General features: G+C 45.5%; 1 protein-coding gene across 1 annotated transcript in view; it reads right to left on the bottom strand.

The window, feature by feature from the left end:
- BAHD1 (bromo adjacent homology domain containing 1) overlaps window positions 1–19,503 on the bottom strand; it is a 396,729-nt gene that overhangs the window by 87,112 nt on the left and 290,114 nt on the right. Inside the window, exon 3 of the mRNA XM_082275407.1 lies at window positions 2,202–2,578. Within this exon, the coding sequence (XP_082131533.1) occupies window positions 2,202–2,578 (377 nt within the window). The remainder of the gene's footprint in view (window positions 1–2,201; window positions 2,579–19,503) is intronic.

The following is a 19,503-nucleotide window of genomic DNA, read 5'->3' on the forward strand; positions in this document are numbered from 1 at the left end:
GTCTTGTAGAGTGGAAGAATAATCTCTTTATTTCTGGAGTGAATCCCCTTTTGTATACAACCCAGTATTCTGTTGGCTTTGCTTGCGGCGGCTTGGCATTGCATGCCACTGCCAAGCTTGTTGTCTACCAGTACCTCCAGGTCCCTTTCCATCCTAGACTCACCCAGAGGTTCCCCCCCTAGTGAGTAGCTTGCTTTCTGGTTTCTGGCCCCCAAGTGCATTACTTTACATTTTTCTACATTAAATCTCATCTGCCATGTAGTTGCCCACCCCGTTATTTTGTTCAGGTCTGCTTGCAAGATTTCCACATCCTGCATAGAAGATATTGGCATGCCTAATTTAGTATCATCTGCAAATACTGAGATTGTACTAGATATCCCCTCCTCTAGATCATTTATGAATAAATTAAACAGGATTGGTCCCAGGACAGAACTACTTACCACACCATGGGACCAGGCGGGCACCACTCCAGACAAAAAACAATTGCCAGGACCAGAGATCCCAGCAAGGAACTAGGTCCTTATTCCTGACTAGGCAGAAAAAAAAACTGGGTACCTATAGCAGAGAGTGGGAGTATACCCCCTGGGACTGCCCCACAGGCATTAGTCAAATTCTTTCCTGCCTAGTGTCCTACTCCTGTAGGGGGCAGCATAACCCACATAGTCAAGAAGATGAAGAGCTGTGTCGGTCAATGAACGAAAGAAAATATTTCCCCCCCCCCCCCCCCATTTTATTTTTTTATCTGTTCCTTTAAACAAAAAAAAAAAAAAAAATCAGATAACTTATTGCTGTCACAAGGAATCTAAACATCCCTTGTGACAGTAATAGGCAGTGAAAGGTACTCTTTATGGAGGGATCTGGGGGTCTAAAAGACACCAAATCCCTCCTTTGCTGTATTCAAAACGCCAAAATCTCAATTTTTGAAAACGGTCTTTTTTTAAGCTGGCGCAACTGGCAGCTGAGTAAACAGGAAGGGACGTTGTGATGTCCCTTCCAGGGTAACTTCATTGGAGACCCGATCTAAACCTTATCTGGATTTGATTGGGACTCTGACCAGCCGGCTGGTTCCTTGGGTCTCCCGGTGGGACCAGAGACCCGGACGGAGGCGAAGTAGGGGTAGATGGATAATACAGAGCCGCATCCGTTGTTCTCACAAGACAGCTGATGCTATAAAACTGTACCGGGGTGATGCCTCTAGCTGCAGGAATTAAATTTTCAAACTGATGTACAGGTAGTGTTCCTCTTTACCTACATAAAAGCTTTGGTTAGGAGGTAAAGGGAGGGGTGGAGGAGCTGGGCCAGCACAATGACTATTTAGACACTCCCAGAAAAGGAAATGGCAATAACACAAAGGGTGGGAGTAGGCTGTGCTAGAGAATTGACTATTCCTGAAGTGGTCAAATATTCTAGAAAATTCATAAGCACATTGCGAGTGAATAAAAAAAAAATATCTGGAAAGGAAAAACAAAACAAGCATTTAAAATCTAGGATTGTTCTGTCCTTTTGCCTGATTTTTTTAAGTTGATGACAGGGTCTCTTTAAAGTATAACTAAAATAAAAAGTCACAAACCTGAACAGAGAGAACATGAACTGGTATAATACCAGGTCATAGCTAGCAGTCAGGTTTTAAAACAGAACTTCAGGTATGATCTTAATTGCATAGTTACAATGGTCCAGCTTAGACCAATGTAAGTATGCATATCTCATACCTGAGGGAAGCTGGAAATCATTGTAGTAGTCGGTGCTACTACAATGACATCATGATCTCCACCTTGTACAAAATGCCCCCAATGGGATCCAGACAGCAAAAAGACAACAGGAAATGTAAGCCTTGCAGTCTTCAAGACTTAAAGGAAATTTGGCTTTTCATAGACTACGTTTTTTAATCTGTTGCTGGCCACTTTAACACATGCACCTATGTCACTGGGCAGCTGATGTTTCTTTGCTGAGAGTATGCTCACTGTGCGCTCCCAGCACAGAGACTAAGCTGTCAAAGACAGCTCTCGGTCACCACTAATGATCGGTAGCCGGATTGGCTTCTGATCATGTGACTACTGACAGCCAATAACGGTGGTCACATGATCGTTAATTTTTCCACACGGGGAAGGTGTGATACATAAGTGGCACAGTAACAAACATTTATATGGAAAAATATTTCCATGGATTTATACCATATTGGTGTGCAGCAACTGAATACTTACAACCACATAGACTGTTTTCTCACAAGCTGTACCCAAAGGCATCCAGCCATTTGTAGCTCTTCTCCTGCTGATCCTCTGCTGTTTGGGGTGGTTGTGGCTTTTGCTTGTCTTACTGTCAGCGGCATGCACACATCCCGGTGTATTTCGGACTCCTGACTTGGACCCACTTGGGGGCTTGGAGCTCTGCGGACACTCACGAGCAGTTTTCAGCATGGCCATTGTCTGAGGTTCTGAGTTGGGGGTCTGCAGGTAGGGGACAGGCTCAGCAGCAGGTGGAACACTTGGAACAGGGCATCCTGAGAGTGGGTGAGCAGGAGACACTGGGTGACCTGCTGTGGGGATTGTTATGCTGAGCTGGTCCAGTGATTTGTATCCCTCTAAGAAGCAGGAAATAAAGGACAGTTATTAATGGCAGTGATAGGTCGAAAAATTTCTTACCTAAAACACACATGCAAGAAGATTCTGTTCTAAATGAAAAAATTATTTTACAATCAATTACAACCAGTTCTTCCATTTACCAAATTTATCAGCAATTTGAATGCCGTAAATATGCAGCCTGGCATCTTACACACTTAGAAATGTTTTGTTGTGTCCAATCCTCCACCACATGATGGGAGCAGATACAGAAAGCAAAATAGGAGAAGCGTCTATTACACTATAGGAGCTTTTTTTGTTTTGTTTGCTGGCTTAGCTCAGCTATGACGTACTACATAGGAAAAGTGTAGCAAACGCTTAAAGCGGAGTTCCACCCTATTTTTCAACTTTGCAGTTTGTTACATTAAAAGATTCTGAAAAAGAATTGGATAGTTTTTTTTTTTTTATTTCACTTACCTTTTTTCTGAAAATGAACTTACCTTCCTTCCACTTCCACCCTCTGCGGCCACGGCCCCCCGACGTCACTTCCTCCTTTGCATTGACTCCTGGGAGATGAGTGTCATCAATCCCAGGAGTCAATGCGCCTGCACCGGTGTCCCTCGTCACTTCCGCTGCAGGCGCGTTATTCCTTGCTGAATGCATTAGAACAGCTTCTGGGTATGGGCAGAACCAGCTGCGGGATGACGCGCCTGCCCCGGAAGTGACGAGCATGGCATTCTGGGACTCCGACATCCAGGAAGAGGGACGCGATGAGAGACGATCTGGCTTCAGCTGCCCACACCGCAGATGGCAGCGCTGGACAAGAAATTTTCAAGGTAAGTCTTTCTTCTTACAGGTTCGCTAAGCAGGGGACAGTTCAGAGGCTATCATTGCTTTAATGCACTAGCCCTGACTGTCCTAGGGGTATTTTTTTTTATCCCCAAAAAATTTTTTGCCAGGAACTCCGCTTTAAAGTAGAAGTTCAGGCAAAACCCAACGCTAAACCTGCTCTATGCCACACATTCTAAACCTAATCTATCTATCCCTGTAGAGCAAAAACTGCTATACTTACCCATTTTGCAGCTGATCTGGTCCCAGCATCAGCGGTCAGCAGCGACTTCAGTAGAGGAAGCCCCATAGTACCTCTATGGGTGAGGTCACTTCCCAGGCATTTCACAGCCATTGTCAGTCCTCTCCTGCACAAACCTTCTGCCCCTGGAGACCGGACCAGTGATTTGTGCTTTACAGGGTTAGATAGATTGGGGTTAGAATGTTGCAGAGAGCAGGTTTAGTGTTAGTTAGGTTTCGTCTGGACTTACACTGTAAAGTAGTATTAAACCCAAAAACAAAAAATGGTTGTAAACCTCAGACATGAAATATAAACAAAGCATATCCCTCCATAGCGGCGTGTACTTGTCTCAATCCAGAGCACTAAGTGTCATTTCTGTCTGCTGCCTCATTCCTCTGCTACCTCTCCTTCTGACAGGTTTTTCTGACACCAACAGAAAAATGGTGACAGGACCCTGCCACAAGCACACAGCTAGCAAATTACAGGCTCAGCTCTGTTCCTGTGTGAAGGGGGTATGACCCTTCCCTCCAATCAGCTTCCACTGAGCTCTGTAGAGTGCAACTTCAGCTCCCCTGCCCCTGCTTTCTGAAAGCTTAGATAAGCTGTATAAATTCTGCAATTTAAAGACTTGTAGAGAAAGCTGCAGATGAATTGGTGCAACTTATGTTGAAGGGTTTGTTTCATCTCTGTATACCACTGGGTATATTTGAGGGTTTACAACCATTTTAAATTGTGGGTTATTGATTACTGGTGATCCTGTCAGTAAGTTATTTTTCAACAGTGTAAGCTGTCCTGACAAATAGCCAGAGGGCTGGGACGGGACAAAAAACATTTAACACAGACAGAGGTGCTTACAAAAGGACAGCTTTTTACCCTTTATGTAAAATGTTTCTTCCCAAAATAAAAGAAAAAAAAAAAAAACGGTTTGCTGTAGCTGTCTATAGAAAGCTAGCTGGAGTTCAATTTATTACTGCTAGTCTAAAACTCCCTTCCAACCCAGACTGACAATGCAAAGGTGTCCGCTTTACTACTTCATCCAGAATATAGGCACTCAGACAGGGAGTGTGTTGCTGGCTGGATCACCAAAGTGAAAAAAATCCTAAAAACGAATACAGCCACCACATCCAATAATTGGTAAGCTGCAATACATAACATTTTTGTCTTTGGGTTTAATACGGCTTTAAAGTGGAATTCAGGGATAAGCAAACTGATTAAATGAAAGAGGCATCTATATTCCAACTTGGTGTGCTTTTTATTTGTTCCAGATCAATCCAGTATAAACCTTTGGCAGGCTATACACGGTTTGAATCTCAGCCAGTTCAGCAGGAACCGGGTGAGATTCAAACTGTGTGAGCAGGCTGAAAGTACCAGGATACAACCAACCTACCGGAATTTACTTGCGATTATTGCTAGCGGCTGGTATAGCCAATCGCAATAATCATGGTCTTCTTCCCCGCCCCCCACCAGGAGAATACAATGATTCATCTGGAGGGAGTCATTTCAACACTGTCTGTGCTGAAGGGGGGGGGGGGGGGTGATCAAGCGAATTTCTTTCCTACAATTCCTGGTTGCAGGAACGAAATTTCCACCATCTATGGCCGGCATTGGCCTCTGTGTAGGAGCTTCCTGTAATAAAGACCAGGTCACTGTTGGGCTCTCTCCTTATGCAAAATTGTCTGGTCTCCGCCCCCTCCTGTAGTTTTCTGCAGGCAGCTTGTAGTGGGAGGGGCTTGCTGGGTGCCTCCCACAGCTCTGCTCTCTGCATAGACTATGTGTGGCACAGTGCGATTGTCAATGCTACGTTTACAAGAAAACGTCTGGGTTTGCAAAGGTATTTTGGTGCACACAAAGTGAATATTAACCTTGGTGGCTAATGAGGAATATATTTAAATGAAAGCATTTGTGCTAATAAAACACAGACATGGTGGCACCAAGGGGAAAACTCAAGTCCTGAAATACTTTAATTCTTGGAGTGGAATCCTTCTGGGTCAAAAATACTCCTACACATCTCCCTTGATCTAGGACAGTTTCTGGGTCACATAGGACTGACTGCCCAAGGAGGACCTGCTTTTCCTTAGGGTTTTCGAAGGTGGGGAGGTGAGGCAATGGCTGGCCCAGACTTAAGCCTCGTACACACGCATCGAAAATCGGCAGGGAATTTTCGTCCGACGACCGATCTGCCGATTTTCGGCTTGTTAGTGTGATGCTTCCGACAACCAACTCCGACTTTTCGGCCGAAAAAAATCTGGTGTGCAGGCTATAAAAAAAATTTCCGCCGTCAAAACACAGCCGATTTTCGTGCAGTCAGTACAGATTTCGACAGGGAAAAATCTAATGAGGAAGTCTGGGCATGCTCAGAGAAGAAAGAAAGCAAACCAACACATGACATCACTTCTGAAGTAGAATTCTGTTGGCCGTGAAAATTCATGTGCAGTCTAGGCACATTCCAACCAACAAAACACCACTCTGGACAAAAGACGGACGACCGATCGGCCGATAATCGTTGCGTGTGTACTAGGCTTTAGTCCATCTGAAGAACTGGTAAGTACTTTAGAAAGAGCTTAGCCCAAGGGGAGCAAAGAACCAAAGGTAAATTTTTGACTTCAAGTCAGCTTTAGGTTTACAATCACAGTGTTCTAAATATTCAGGTCTTCATTTATGCACCATGATTCCAGACTTTGTTCCTGTTCATCTTGGAGTCTTTGATATTTAAACTTATCCTGGAGACATGCCCTATACTCATAATGTGGAATTCTCTAGAACAAAGAGAGAATAGGAGCCCTTCATAATAACTATGCCCCCCTGGCCACTGGGAACTTAAGAGACATTAGTCCCCCAGCCAACAGATTTCCTGATCTGCGCTTAGTCATTATCTGATAACCAGTGACAGGAACATTTAGCAATAAACATCCTATTGGGAGAACAGGTTTATTGTACACCACATTCTCCCAAAGCGTTTAATAGCTTGTTTTCTGTCAGCAAAGTGAATGGTCTGATTATTACCATTGATTATTATGCTGTGCGGGAGTGAAGGCACATCGCAATCTCAGCAAGGCTGGGCAGATCACTCATTTCTCATCCAAGCGGACTATAAAACTGCCTGTGAAATACTAGGCCATGTGGAAACCACATTTGTTAACTTGGCAAATATCACCATCGTAGTGAAGTTTTCTCAATCAGCTGCAGATCCCTTTTTCTTTTAGCCAAGAGGTTTCCTAAAACCGCATTTCACATCAATTTCTAGCTCCTGTCGGCACTCTGCTTATCGCTGGTGTCTTGTGGCTTCCAGCTGCCTACTGGCTGTTTTTATTTGCCCACCAACAACAGTCACTCGGTAGTAAAACAAAAAAATAGTACATTTAAAGAGGAAGTAAACCCTCCTCTGACACTTGTACCTATAGGTAAGCCTATAATAAGGCTTACCTATAGGTACTGTAAATATCTCCTAAACATGTACCGTTTAGGAGATATTTACCTTACATGCAGCCAGTGACGTCACTGGCGCATGCACTCTAAAGGAACGGCCGCTGGTGCCGTTTCTTCAGAGACCCGTGCCGTGACCATCGGCTCCCGCGCGCAGGGGTGACGTCACTGCGGCTCCGGCCAATCAGATGGCCGGATGCCGCGATCCCGGAAGACGGGCGACTGAACATGTCGCCCGTCATACAGGTGAGCAGGCGGCACAGCGGGGGCTCGTTCTAAGGTAATTATTTCATAATGAGCTAGTATGCGATGCATACTAGCTCATTATGCGTTTCTCTTTCAGGTTGCAAAAAGAAAATAAAACATTTTTTTCTGGTTTACAACCTCTTTAAGAAGATTCTATACAACAAAGGGAAAATAAAAACATAATAAAAATTACATAAATTAGAAAGAATAGTAAAGTCACTACTAATTTTACCATTAATAAAACACCATTATTATTATTATTATTAAAGTTGGACTTTAGGCAGATATAAAAAGACACAAATTAATGCAGCTCTAAATTAAATGTTTAATACATTGAATATAAAATTTCAATTTAATTTAAAATGTAAATTAAATGTAAAACTTTATTCAATTATTTTAAATGCAAGAAAGTATAAGTACTTGAATTAGAGCTGGTTTAGCCTTTTGCATACCCTGTACAGTAGAACCGACAGATGAGCCCATCAGTGTGCTTCTTCTCCTTTTAGCCCTGGCTCACACTATTAACTGCAAGTAAATCGAACAGGAACTGCACCACATTCCTGGTCAATTCACATGCATTCAATGCAGTGCGATTTGAGCCAATTAATTTTGAATATGCTTAAATTAAACCTAAAAATTTTGGAACTGCACTGCAACTGGATCGCATGGTTGTTCTGTAGCATGTGGTCCAGTGCCAGCAAAAGCACTAGGTTTGTGACCTGCATTTAGGGCGTCGTTAAGATTGCACCCACAGCAGATCTAAAGGACAGTGCAATTTGAATGTGCGCACGGATCGGACATTTCCCGCACTGCATTGGTATGAACCTAGCTTCACTGTCCAGATACTGGCTGAGATCCAAATAGGGTTACTGATATGCAGCTGAGAAAAATTCTTCTTTTCCCTGCCAGGCAGCGTAAATCTCAGGAATGGAAGTTATTATAAATTGGAGAAAAAACAACATTTTCTACTTTTTCTTATAAAAAATATACAATAAACTCAATTTTTGTCATACATTTAGGCCAAAATGTATTTAGCTACATGTCTTTGATAAAAAAAAAATCTCAATAAGCGTACATTTATTGGTTTGTGCAAAAGTTAAAAGGGTCTACAAACTATGGTGCATATACTGGAATTTAAATTTAAAAATACATTTTCCTTTTCTTTCTTAATTTTTCAAAACAAATGAGAGTTGAAAAACTCACCATGCCTCTTAGCAAATACCTTGGGGTGTCTACATTTTAGTGTCTACCTGCAGTCCTAACACTTTCTAATTTGAGTCTCTTTCTAATTTGAGAGAGACACTCTAATTAGAAAGGGTTAGGACTGCAGGTCTACTTGGTTGGTGGCAGACTGGAGGGTACGGCAATTAACGCATCTGCCACACCTAAAAAACCCAACTTGATCCAAAAAGGTCCATCTCGGGGAGATCGAGTACTAGAAGCAAGTCTGGCCCAGGGAAGAGTATAAATCTATAAGTGGATCAAAGAAGCATCCCACTCCATATCGGACTGAAGTCTTTTTGACCCATATGCAGTATTGCTACGGGGTCCTGGCAGTCTGGTAACTGGAAGTATCCATAGGGAGTGGATCCACACAAGATTGCACTTTATTTTGGCACAGATTGGCACTGATCTGCATAATAAGGAGCACAAAAGCACATTGCACTTTCACTGGCTACTTGCTTAAAATTGGACTGTTTGGGACTTTAAGACCCCGTTCACACTGGGGCGACGCTACTTGCCGGGGCGACCTCACAGGTCGCGGTGCGCAGCTCGCACCGCGAACTCGGAGCGGCCGGCACGGACTTCATATCATTGAAGTCAATGCAGGTTGCCCCAAAGAAGCTCCGGACCCTTTTTCTAAGTCGGAGCGACTTGTGTCCCTCCTATTAGAACGGGTCCACAGCTACTCTATGGCAGGCGAACTACGGCGACCTGTCAGGCGACCTGGCGCCCCAGTGTGAACGGAGTCTTAGAGTGCTGTTTTATATATTTTTCATTTATTTTTTTATTCATTTATCTATTTACCCACGGTTTGTTTTTATGAATATACACTTATGAATTATGAAGAATTATTTTGCAATTTATTTGCTAATTAGCACTGTTGTTGCACCTTAATGAGATTCATTTGAGGTTGTTGGTGCAATATTAGATTGCATATAAGCTGTACATAATTTGCACACTTTGCACTTCACCTACCCATTTTGTAATTTGCACATTCATTTTGCGCTGTGTACCATTTTATTGATCTTCACGAAATCACTAGATTTTTGAGCAGCGGCATTTTAGGTTATTTTTTCAATCCATAGCGCAGGAACCACCTTACTTTTCCATGACTCTTTATTGTTTGGCATAATTGTATTGATGTATTGGCTTTTAACCACTTTTGTAATAAAGATTAGAGTGGAGTTTTGCGTGGAATGTGTCAGATTTTGTTTCTCCACTTTTTTGTGCCTTACAAATACAAACAAAAGAAATAAACATAAGAATGCCTAAATATTTGTAATCGCAACAATTTTTCTGGGCAAGGTGGGGCATTGTCTGACAAAAATGCAGGGGTGCCAATATTTTTGGTCATGACTGTAGATGAATGGAACTATAGTGCAGGGCCTTCCAACTGATGTGCCCGATACGCCCTTCTTTTGCAGCCTGCGATCCACCAGTTCAATGCAGAGTAACAGCAGGGTGCCCAGTGTTACAATGTTGTAGAAGAGTCTATGCGTTCCAATACCACCTGTGAAGCTGATCTTCTGCCTCACAGGAATAATATAGTTCTGGCCCAACTGAGGGAGAGAGAAAGCAGCAACACAGGAGTGTATCCAGGTAAGTAACCACTGCATTTTATTGTAATGGTCAATATCAATGGGGGAAGAGGTGTAAGGGGGGGGGGGGGGGATACGGTGCCCACTGACACCAATCAAGGGTTCGGATGGGGAAAGGATGGTTATTGTGCCCGCTTACATTAGTGAAAGAATGGGGGAACCTGTACAACTGACACCAATGTAGGGGGAAGGAGCATTTTTTTGCACCGAGAGAAGCGAAGAATGTTTTTTATCGTACCCACTGACACTGATGACGGGGGAAAGAGAGCCATTACCATATCCAGACATCAATGAAAGGGAGGCAGTGGTTATTTTACACACAGACCAATGAATTATTGCTGACACCTACAACATTGCTTAGAGTTATTATCCGGTCAATGACACAAATAGGGTGCATCCAGAAAGAATTCACAGCGCTTCACTTTTTCCACGTTTTGGTATGTTACAGCCTTATTCCAGAATGCCTTAAATTAATATTTTTCCTCAAAATTCTACAAATACCACATAATGACAACTGAAATAAGTTTGTTTGAAATCTTTGCAAATTTATTAAAAATAGAAAAAAAAAAAAAAATCACATGTACATAAGTATTCACAGCTCAACACTCAGCACCAATTACAGCCTGAAGTCTTTTGGAGTATGATGCTACAAGCTTGGCACACCTATTTTGGGCAATTTCTCCCATTCTTCTTTGCAGGACCTCTCAAACTCCATCAGGTAGGATGGGGAGCATCGGTTCTCAGCAGCCATTTTCAGATCTCTCCAGAGATGTTCAATTAGGTTCAAGTCTGAGCCATCAAGGACATTCAGAGTGGTCTTGTAGCCACTCCTTTGATATATTGGCTGTGTGCTTAGGGTCGTTGTCCCATTGGAAGGTAAACATTCGCCCCAGAGTGCTCTGCAGCAGGTTTTCATCAAGGATGTCTCTGTACATTGCTGCATTTACCTTTCCCTTGTTCCTGACTAGTCTACTAGTTCCTGCCACTGAAAAACATCCCCACAGCATGATGCTGCCACCACAATGCTTCATTGTACGGATGGTATTGGCCAGGTGATGAGCAGTGCCTGGTTTCCTCCAGACATGATGCTTGCCATTCAGGCCAAAGAGTCAAATCTTTGTTTCATCAGAACAGAGAATTTTGTTTCTTATTGACAGTCCATCAGGTGTCTTTTAGCAAACTCCAGGCGGGCTGTCGTATGCTTTTTACTGAAGAGTGGCTTCCGTCTGGCCACTCTACCATACAGGCCTGATTGGTAGTGCTACAGAGATGCTACAGAGATGGCTGTTCTTCTGGAAGGTTCACCTCTCTTCACAGAGAAACATTGGAGCTCTGTCAGAGTGACCATCGGGTTCTCCCTCACCTCCCTGACTAAGACCCTTCTCCCTCAAATCGCTGAGTTTGGCCTGGCGGCCCGCTCTAGGAAGAGTCCAAACTTCTTCCATTTATGGATGATGGAGGCCACTGTGCTCATTGGGACCTTCAATTCCGCATACATTTTTCTCTACCCTTCCCTAGATCTGTGCCTCGATACAACCCTGTCTCAGAGGTCTACAGATAATTCCTTGGACTTAGGGGCTTGGTTTGTGCTCCGAAATGCACTGTTAACTGTGAGACCTTATCTAAACAGGTATGTGCCTTTCCAAATCATGTCCAATAAAATTAATTTACCACAGGTGTACCCCCATCAAGCTGTAGAAACATCAAGGATGAACAGTGGAAACTGGATGCACCCGAGCTCAATTTTGACTGCCATGGCAAAGGCTGTGAATACTTATGTGCATGTGATTTTTTTTTAATAAACTTGCAAAGATGTCAAACAAACTTCTTTCATGTTGTCATTATGGTGTATGGTTTGTAGAATTGAGGAAAAATTGGATTTTTGACTTACCGAAAAATCAATTTCTCTTGATGTTCATTGACAAATACAGGAGTAGGACATGAGGCAGAAGGACATGAGGCAGAAAAAATGTCTGGCTACGCCTATGGGCAGTCCCAGGGGGTATACTCCCTCTCCGCTATAGGTACTCTGTTTTTTTTACAAGCAATGTTAGAAGAATTACAACTCGACAGAGGGGTGGGTGCTGTGTCCGTCAATGAACATCAGAGAAATGGATTTTAAGGTAATTCAAAACTCCAATTTTCTCTTTCGTTCACTGACGGACACAGCCTCTCATTTTCTTAACCATTGAGACGTCCCAAAGCAGTGTTAAACATGAGGGGTGGGAACAGCTAAAAATAAATTCCCAAGGTGAACTATAGCCAACCAGGTAAACAGCAGCTCAACCAAAATCAAACAAAAAAACAATACACCCTCAAAGAGGACCAAGTCCTCTAAACAGCAGCCTGCAAAACCTTGTGGCCAAAGGAAGCATCCGCAGATTAACACATCCACTTTATACAGGGAGTGCAGAATTATTAGGCAAATGAGTATTTTTGAGGATTAATTTTATTATTGAACAACAACCATGTTCTCAATGAACCCAAAAAACCCATTAATATCAAAGCTGACTATTTTTGGAAGTAGTTTTTAGTTTGTTTTTAGTTTTAGCTATTTTAGGGGGATATCTGTGTGTGCAGGTGACTATTACTGTGCATAATTATTAGGCAACTTAACAAAAATCAAATATACAGTATACCCATTTCAATTATTTATTTTTACCAGTGAAACCAATATAACATCTCAACATTCACAAATATACATTTCTGACATTCAAAAACAAAACAAAAACAAATCAGTGACCAATATAGCTACCTTTCTTTGCAAGGACACTCAAAAGCCTGCCATCCATGGATTCTGTCAGTGTTTTGATCTGTTCACCATCAACATTGCGTGCAGCAGCAACCACAGCCTCCCAGACACTGTTCAGAGAGGTGTACTGTTTTCCCTCCTTGTAAATCTCACATTTGATGGACCACAGGTTCTCAATGGGGTTCAGATCAGGTGAACAAGGAGGCCATGTCATTAGCTTTTCTTCTTTTATACCCTTTCTTGCCAGCCACGCTGTGGAGTACTTGGACGCGTGTGATGGAGCATTGTCCTGCATGAAAATCATGTTTTTCTTGAAGGATGCAGACTTCTTCCTGTACCACTGCTTGAAGAAGGTGTCTTCCAGAAACTGGCAGTAGGACTGGGAGTTGAGCTTGACTCCATCCTCAACCCGAAAAGGCCCCACAAGCTCATCTTTGATGATACCAGCCCAAACCAGTACTCCACCTCCATCTTGCTGGCGTCTGAGTCGGACTGGAGCTCTCTGCCCTTTACCAATCCAGCCACGGGCCCATCCATCTGGCCCATCAAGACTCTCATTTCATCAGTCCATAAAACCTTTGAAAAATCAGTCTTGAGATATTTCTTGGCCCAGTCTTGACGTTTCAGCTTGTGTGTCTTGTTCAGTGGTGGTCGTCTTTCAGCCTTTCTTACCTTGGCCATGTCTCTGAGTATTGCACACCTTGTGCTTTTGGGCACTCCAGTGATGTTGCAGCTCTGAAATATGGCCAAACTGGTGGCAAGTGGCATCTTGGCAGCTGCACGCTTGACTTTTCTCAGTTCATGGGCTGTTATTTTGCGCCTTGGTTTTTCCACACGCTTCTTACGACCCTGTTGACTATTTTGAATGAAATGCTTGATTGTTCGATGATCACGCTTCAGAAGCTTTGCAATTTTAAGAGTGCTGCATCCCTCTACAAGATATCTCACTATTTTTGACTTTTCTGAGCCCGTCAAGTCCTTCTTTTGACCCATTTTGCTCAAGAAAAGGAAGTTGCCTAATAATTATGCACACCTGATATAGGGTGTTGATGTCATTAGACCACACCCCTTCTCATTACAGAGATGCACATCACCTAATATGCTTAATTGGTAGTAGGCTTTCGAGCCTATACAGCTTGGAGTAAGACAACATGCATAAAGAGGATGATGTGGTCAAAATACTCATTTGCCTAATAATTCTGCACTCCCTGTAGAACTTTGGTAAAGTCTGTATCGACGTCCAGGTGGCCACCTTGCAAACCCGCATCACTGACGCCTGATGACGCCTGATGACGGAAAGCCCAGGAGGCACTGAGCGCCTGAGTAGAGTACGCCTTGACAGGGAAAGGAGGAAACTGACCCTTTATGGAATAGGCCTGAATCACCGTCTGTCTGATCCATCTGGAAATGGTCACAGAGGAAGCAGACAACAACCCTTTCCGACGCCCATTCGTAAGCACAAATAGTGAGTCTGACTTCCTAAAAAACTCCGTAGCTGCCAGGTATAGCCTAATCGTCCGGACCACATCAAAGGTACGCAAAGCAATTTCCTCTGGATGTTTTGGCCTTGGGCACAGGGAAGGCACCACAAGGTCTTCATTCAAATGAAAATCAGAGACAACCTTTGGAAGAAACAACGGAGAGGGACGAAGAACCACCAAGGTGAATGACAGGATAATGCTGCCAATTCCGATTCCCTGTGCAGAGAAGTGATAGCCACCAAAACGACCACCTTCTGGGACAGTGTAAGCAGGGGAATCTCCGGAAGATTCTCAAAAGGGGGCTTCAGAAGAACTGATCACCAAATTGAGGTCCCAAGGTGGTAACGGAGACCGCACTGGAAGGGCCAAGTGCCTGACTCCTTGAAGAAAAGTACACACCAAGGGGTGTGTGGCCAAGGGCCATTGAAAGAAGACTGCCAAGGCCAAAACCTGACTCTTGATCGTACTCAAGGCCAGTTTTTCCCCCCCCCATTGAAGGAAGGCCAAGATCCGAGCCACCGAGAAAGAGAGGGTGAACGCCACGTACGATGGTAGATCTTCCTAGAAGTAGATTTCCTAGCTTTTAACAGCGTTGCAAACACCGGCGCAGACAAACCTCTTTCCATCAGCACCTGGAGTTCAACAGCCAAGCCTTCAAAGCCAGCGACTATAAAGCAGGATGGAAGCCTGTATAGGCCAGCCCAGAGCCACTAAGATGACCGGAATCCTTTCTGCCTCGATTCTGCGTAGAAGTCTTGGCAGAAGCTTGAGGGAAGGCGTAAAATCAGAAGATACTGGCCACGGAGGGCCACCAGCACGTCTGTGGCATCCGCTAGAGGATCCCGTGACCGGGCCACAAACCTCTGCACCTTTTTGTTGAATCGAGACGCCAACAGATCCACCTTGGGGACGCCCCACCGGAGACGCAACTAATGAAACCCCTTCAGATGAAGGGACCACTCCCCTTGGGCCAACGCCTGCCGACTGAGGGGATGAATCAAACTGTTCTGCCCACCTTAGAATGGCAGCTACCTCCAGAGCCGCCAGGACACTTCTTGTGCCCCCCTGGTGACCAACGTAAGCCACGGCCGTGGCATTCTCTGATTGCGCACTGGACATCCTTGAAGACAATGCATCCAATGGTCCAGGCACAGTCTGATTGCTCAGAGTTCCAAGACATTGATCGGTAGTCTGGACTCTTCCAGTGTCCAGATCCCCTGAGCAGAATTTTTGCCGAGGATACCTCCCGAGCCGGGCAGGCTGGCGTCCGTAGTGACACACTGTCCAATACAAGGGGAGGAAGGATTTGCCCAGCCAAAGCGCCGGAGAACGAACCCACCATATCAGGGACTCCTTCAATCCCCGGCTCAGACGGATAGGATTGTCCAGAGACTGTGGGAGTGTTGTCCCTTTTGGCCAGAATCTCCCATTGCAGGGACCTTGTATGGAACTGTGTAAACACAAACGCCTTGAAGGTAGACATCATCAGGTCCAGCATCCGCATGCAAGTCCGGAGGGATGACCATCTGCTGGACAGCAGGAGACGAATTTCAGCCTGCCATTTCTGGAGTTTGTCCAGAGGAAGGAGCACTCTGGCTATGGCCGAGTCCAGAGTCAGACCCAGATAGTCCAGCATGGTGGACAGAACAAGAGCAGACTTCTGAAAATTCTGAATCCAGCCAAACTCCCTCAGGGTTCGTATGGTAATTTCCAGGTTTTCCATCAGAGCAGGAGACTCTGCTCACAGAAGGAGGTTGTCCAAGCAGCCCAGTACTGCGATCCCCCATTGGTGTAACAACACTAGCCTCGGGGCTAACACTTTTGTGAAGACCCGAGGAGCAGAGGCGAGACCAAAGGGTAACGCCACAAACTGATTATATTCCACTCCCACGGCAAAGCGGAGGAAGCGCTGGAGACCAGCACATATTGGAACGTGAAGATAAGCATCCTTTTCAATAGAGGCAAGAAAACCCCCTGATGCAGGGATGCCACCACTGTGCGAATGGACTCCATCCGGAACTATTGCACCAGCGCAAAGCAGTTTAGTGCCTCGAGGTCCAGGATAGGGCGCACCTTGCCTTTCTTCCTAAGAACTGTAAACTGGTTTGAGTAAAAACCCTGACAACGTTCCAAAGTCGGAAATGGGACAATCACCCCTTGAAGTAACAGGTCTTGTACCATCCCAAAACAGACCCTGTAAGCGGTACTGGGACAGACGTAAGTTGGAATGAAAGAACATTGCGGAGGGGGGGGGACAAGAGCCAAACTCGATCTTGTAGCTGGATTTAATAATTGTGGACCCACTTGTCTTGTATCAGGGAAGTCCACGGGTCCGAAAACCAGTGAAGAAATCCCCCCACCACCGATATGGATGAAGGCGCACCTTCATGCTGAAGGAGCCTTGTCCACGGGTCTGGAAAAGCTCGCTCTCGGCTTGCCAGACCAGGTTCATTTGGATCCCTGATGGGCTTCGAGCCCTTGTCAGTTGACCCTAAGGGACAAATAAAATTATTAGCCGAGAAGGAGGGCCCACGTCTGCAGAAGAAAGGTACTCTTTTCCCCCTGTGAGACCTTTCAAGGTTGTCATCTAGGGTAGCTTCAAACCGGCAATCTCCTTGATGGGGAAGATCAGTCAAGGCCTTTTTAGAAGTCTGGTCTGCAGACCAGCCTTTGAGCCAAAAAGACACGCCGAAGGACCACTGCCGAAACAGAGAGCCGAGCCACTAGGGGAGCCACATTCAAAGAGGCATCACAGATAAACTGCAGCCCCTGGACCAGCTGGTCCACCAGCTCAGCAAAGACAGGGGGGAGTTGTTCTCCCTCCAGGTCACGTTGTAAAAGCTTAGCCCGACTGAGTGAGTTTGTGTCACCAGAGCAATGCTTAATACTGGCCTCAGTGCTGAACCAGTCAGAGTGTCAGCCTCCACCTTCCTGTCAGTTAGATCCTTAAAGGCCAAGGACTCTTCCACCGGAATCATGGTTGCCTCGTTCAATCTTGAAACCGGAGGGTACACCATCGGTGGAACAGTCCACTTCTTAAGAAGGGACTCCCCATAGGAGTATCGCCTAGCAAATTGCTTAGGGACCACAAGGGGATGCTTTGGCCCTCCCCACTCTTTAGCAACAATTCTGTCAAAGTAGGTGGCAAAAAGGGAACACCTTTGCCGCTTTGGATGGCCTGTAAGTGCCAAAGGCAACCTCCGCCTCCGTCGCAGCTGCTTCCTCCATTTTTAAGGTCTCATGCACAGATACAATCTGTGCTTCCACCAGTACCTTTTTATGCGCAGTTGCAAATTGCAGGATTCTGGGTGCATGGTCGCAGACCCAGTAGGGTGACTCTTGTCCGCGGCGGCCAAATCAGATTCAAAATCTGATGAGACAGATGAGGCAGGGGGCGCTTTTTGCTAGCCCGCCACCTGAAAACCACCTCCTCCCAGGACACAAAGGACTCCAAGACCCCCGTCAGTGCATCGATGGATGGTTGGGACCCGGAGGGCCCCGCAGCCTCTGAGAGATCAGATGGGGAGATGTGCTCCAAAGACTCCATGAGTCACCAGGGGGACCCCACAAGAAGTGTGAAACACTGGAAAGGGACAGCCCCCACCGTGCTAGAAGCATCACCCGGTCACCAGGCACAAAGCACCAAGCGATCCTCAGCAGAGAAGGAGAGGACCCCACCAGACTCGGCACCCGCAGCCACAGGGAAAATCTGTATTAATGTGTGGCGATCAGGAAGTGAAAAGATCCAGGAGTCACCACAAGGGGATGAGGAGAGGTTCCCACTGCCAAAATCACCTCCCACAGGGCTCTACAGTCATGGCTGGCACCATTTTCAATGGCAAACCCCTGCAAAATGGCAGCCGGACTACACAAACATGGCCGCTACAACAAAATGGCAACCCTGCGCGACACCAGGAGGGATCCCTAGGCCTCAAGGACATGCCCAGGCAGGAAAAGGGGCCCCGGCAGGAGTCCGACCAGGTACAAACCCCCCCCCCCCGCACAACCTATCATCCGCGCATCCCTCCCACCCCCAATCGCTAGCCCCCACTCAGGAGGTGGACAAGAACATCAACACAGCCCCAGCATAAGTGGAGGGGGGGGACAGATAAAGAGGGGTGCCTGATGGGCAGGAGGGGAACCCGGGTGTCTGACCGTCCCAAGCAGGGGACCACGTCCACCCCAAAACCCTCCAGGGGGACAGCTACTCACCATATCAGGAACCAGGCGGGCACCGCTCCAGACAGAACTCCTCCCCATCTAAATGGGTGGCTCTTAGCCAGGAGGACCGCTGCGACTCGGGCCGAGACCCGGTCGTATGTGACCTCTTGAGGCATTTAACTCGCAGGCCAGTCACTGTCCGTGGGACTACCTTGCAGCCGACCTAGCGCAGAGCTGGCCAGAATGGGGTGACCACTGGATCTAGATTATCCAGCCTGTCGTCCAGTCCGGCAGTTAAACGTAGATCTCAGAGGAAAAAAAAAAAAAAACAGGAAAAAAATTCTATCCAGAAAAAAATTGCCAGAACCAGACATACCAGCAAGGAACTAGGTCCTTACTCCCGACTAGGCAGAAAAAAAAAAACAAAAAAAAACCTATAGCAGAGGGAGGGAGTATACCGCCTGGGACTGCCCACAGATGTAGCCAGCCTTTCGGCCTAGTGTCCTAGTCCTGTAGGGGGCAGTATATCCCAATGGTTAGGAAGATCAGGAGCTGTCCCCGTCAATGAACAAAAGAAATAATTGAATCCCTTTTGGAATAAGGCTGTAACAGTGTGGAAAAAGTGAAGTGCTGTGAATACTTCCTGGATGCACTGCTTTTGTACCTTCAAAACATTTGTTATGCAATCAAATGTACTGCAAAGTTTTGCAGAAATGATTGTACGTTTGCTTGATCAAAAATCTACCAGTGTATGACCAGCTTTACACTATCCCCCTCAGGGCAAATCTGCAGCAGGGTATCAGCATGTCCTATCTTGTTACCGTTCAGGGAGTGTGGGACCCACCAGTGATGAAAACGTACTTCCAAAGAGGAAAAAGGGTTTAAAACGCCCTACTCCTATTAAGTGGACATCGTCCCCATGCAATCTACAAATGTATATGTTGGTAAATGGCCATCACAGCTAAAGCACAGGGCTCTGAACATTTGTTTCACA

This window comes from Pelophylax lessonae, assembly GCF_965119305.1.
Source record: "Pelophylax lessonae genome assembly, chromosome: 13".
NCBI classification, from domain to species: domain Eukaryota; kingdom Metazoa; phylum Chordata; class Amphibia; order Anura; family Ranidae; genus Pelophylax; species Pelophylax lessonae.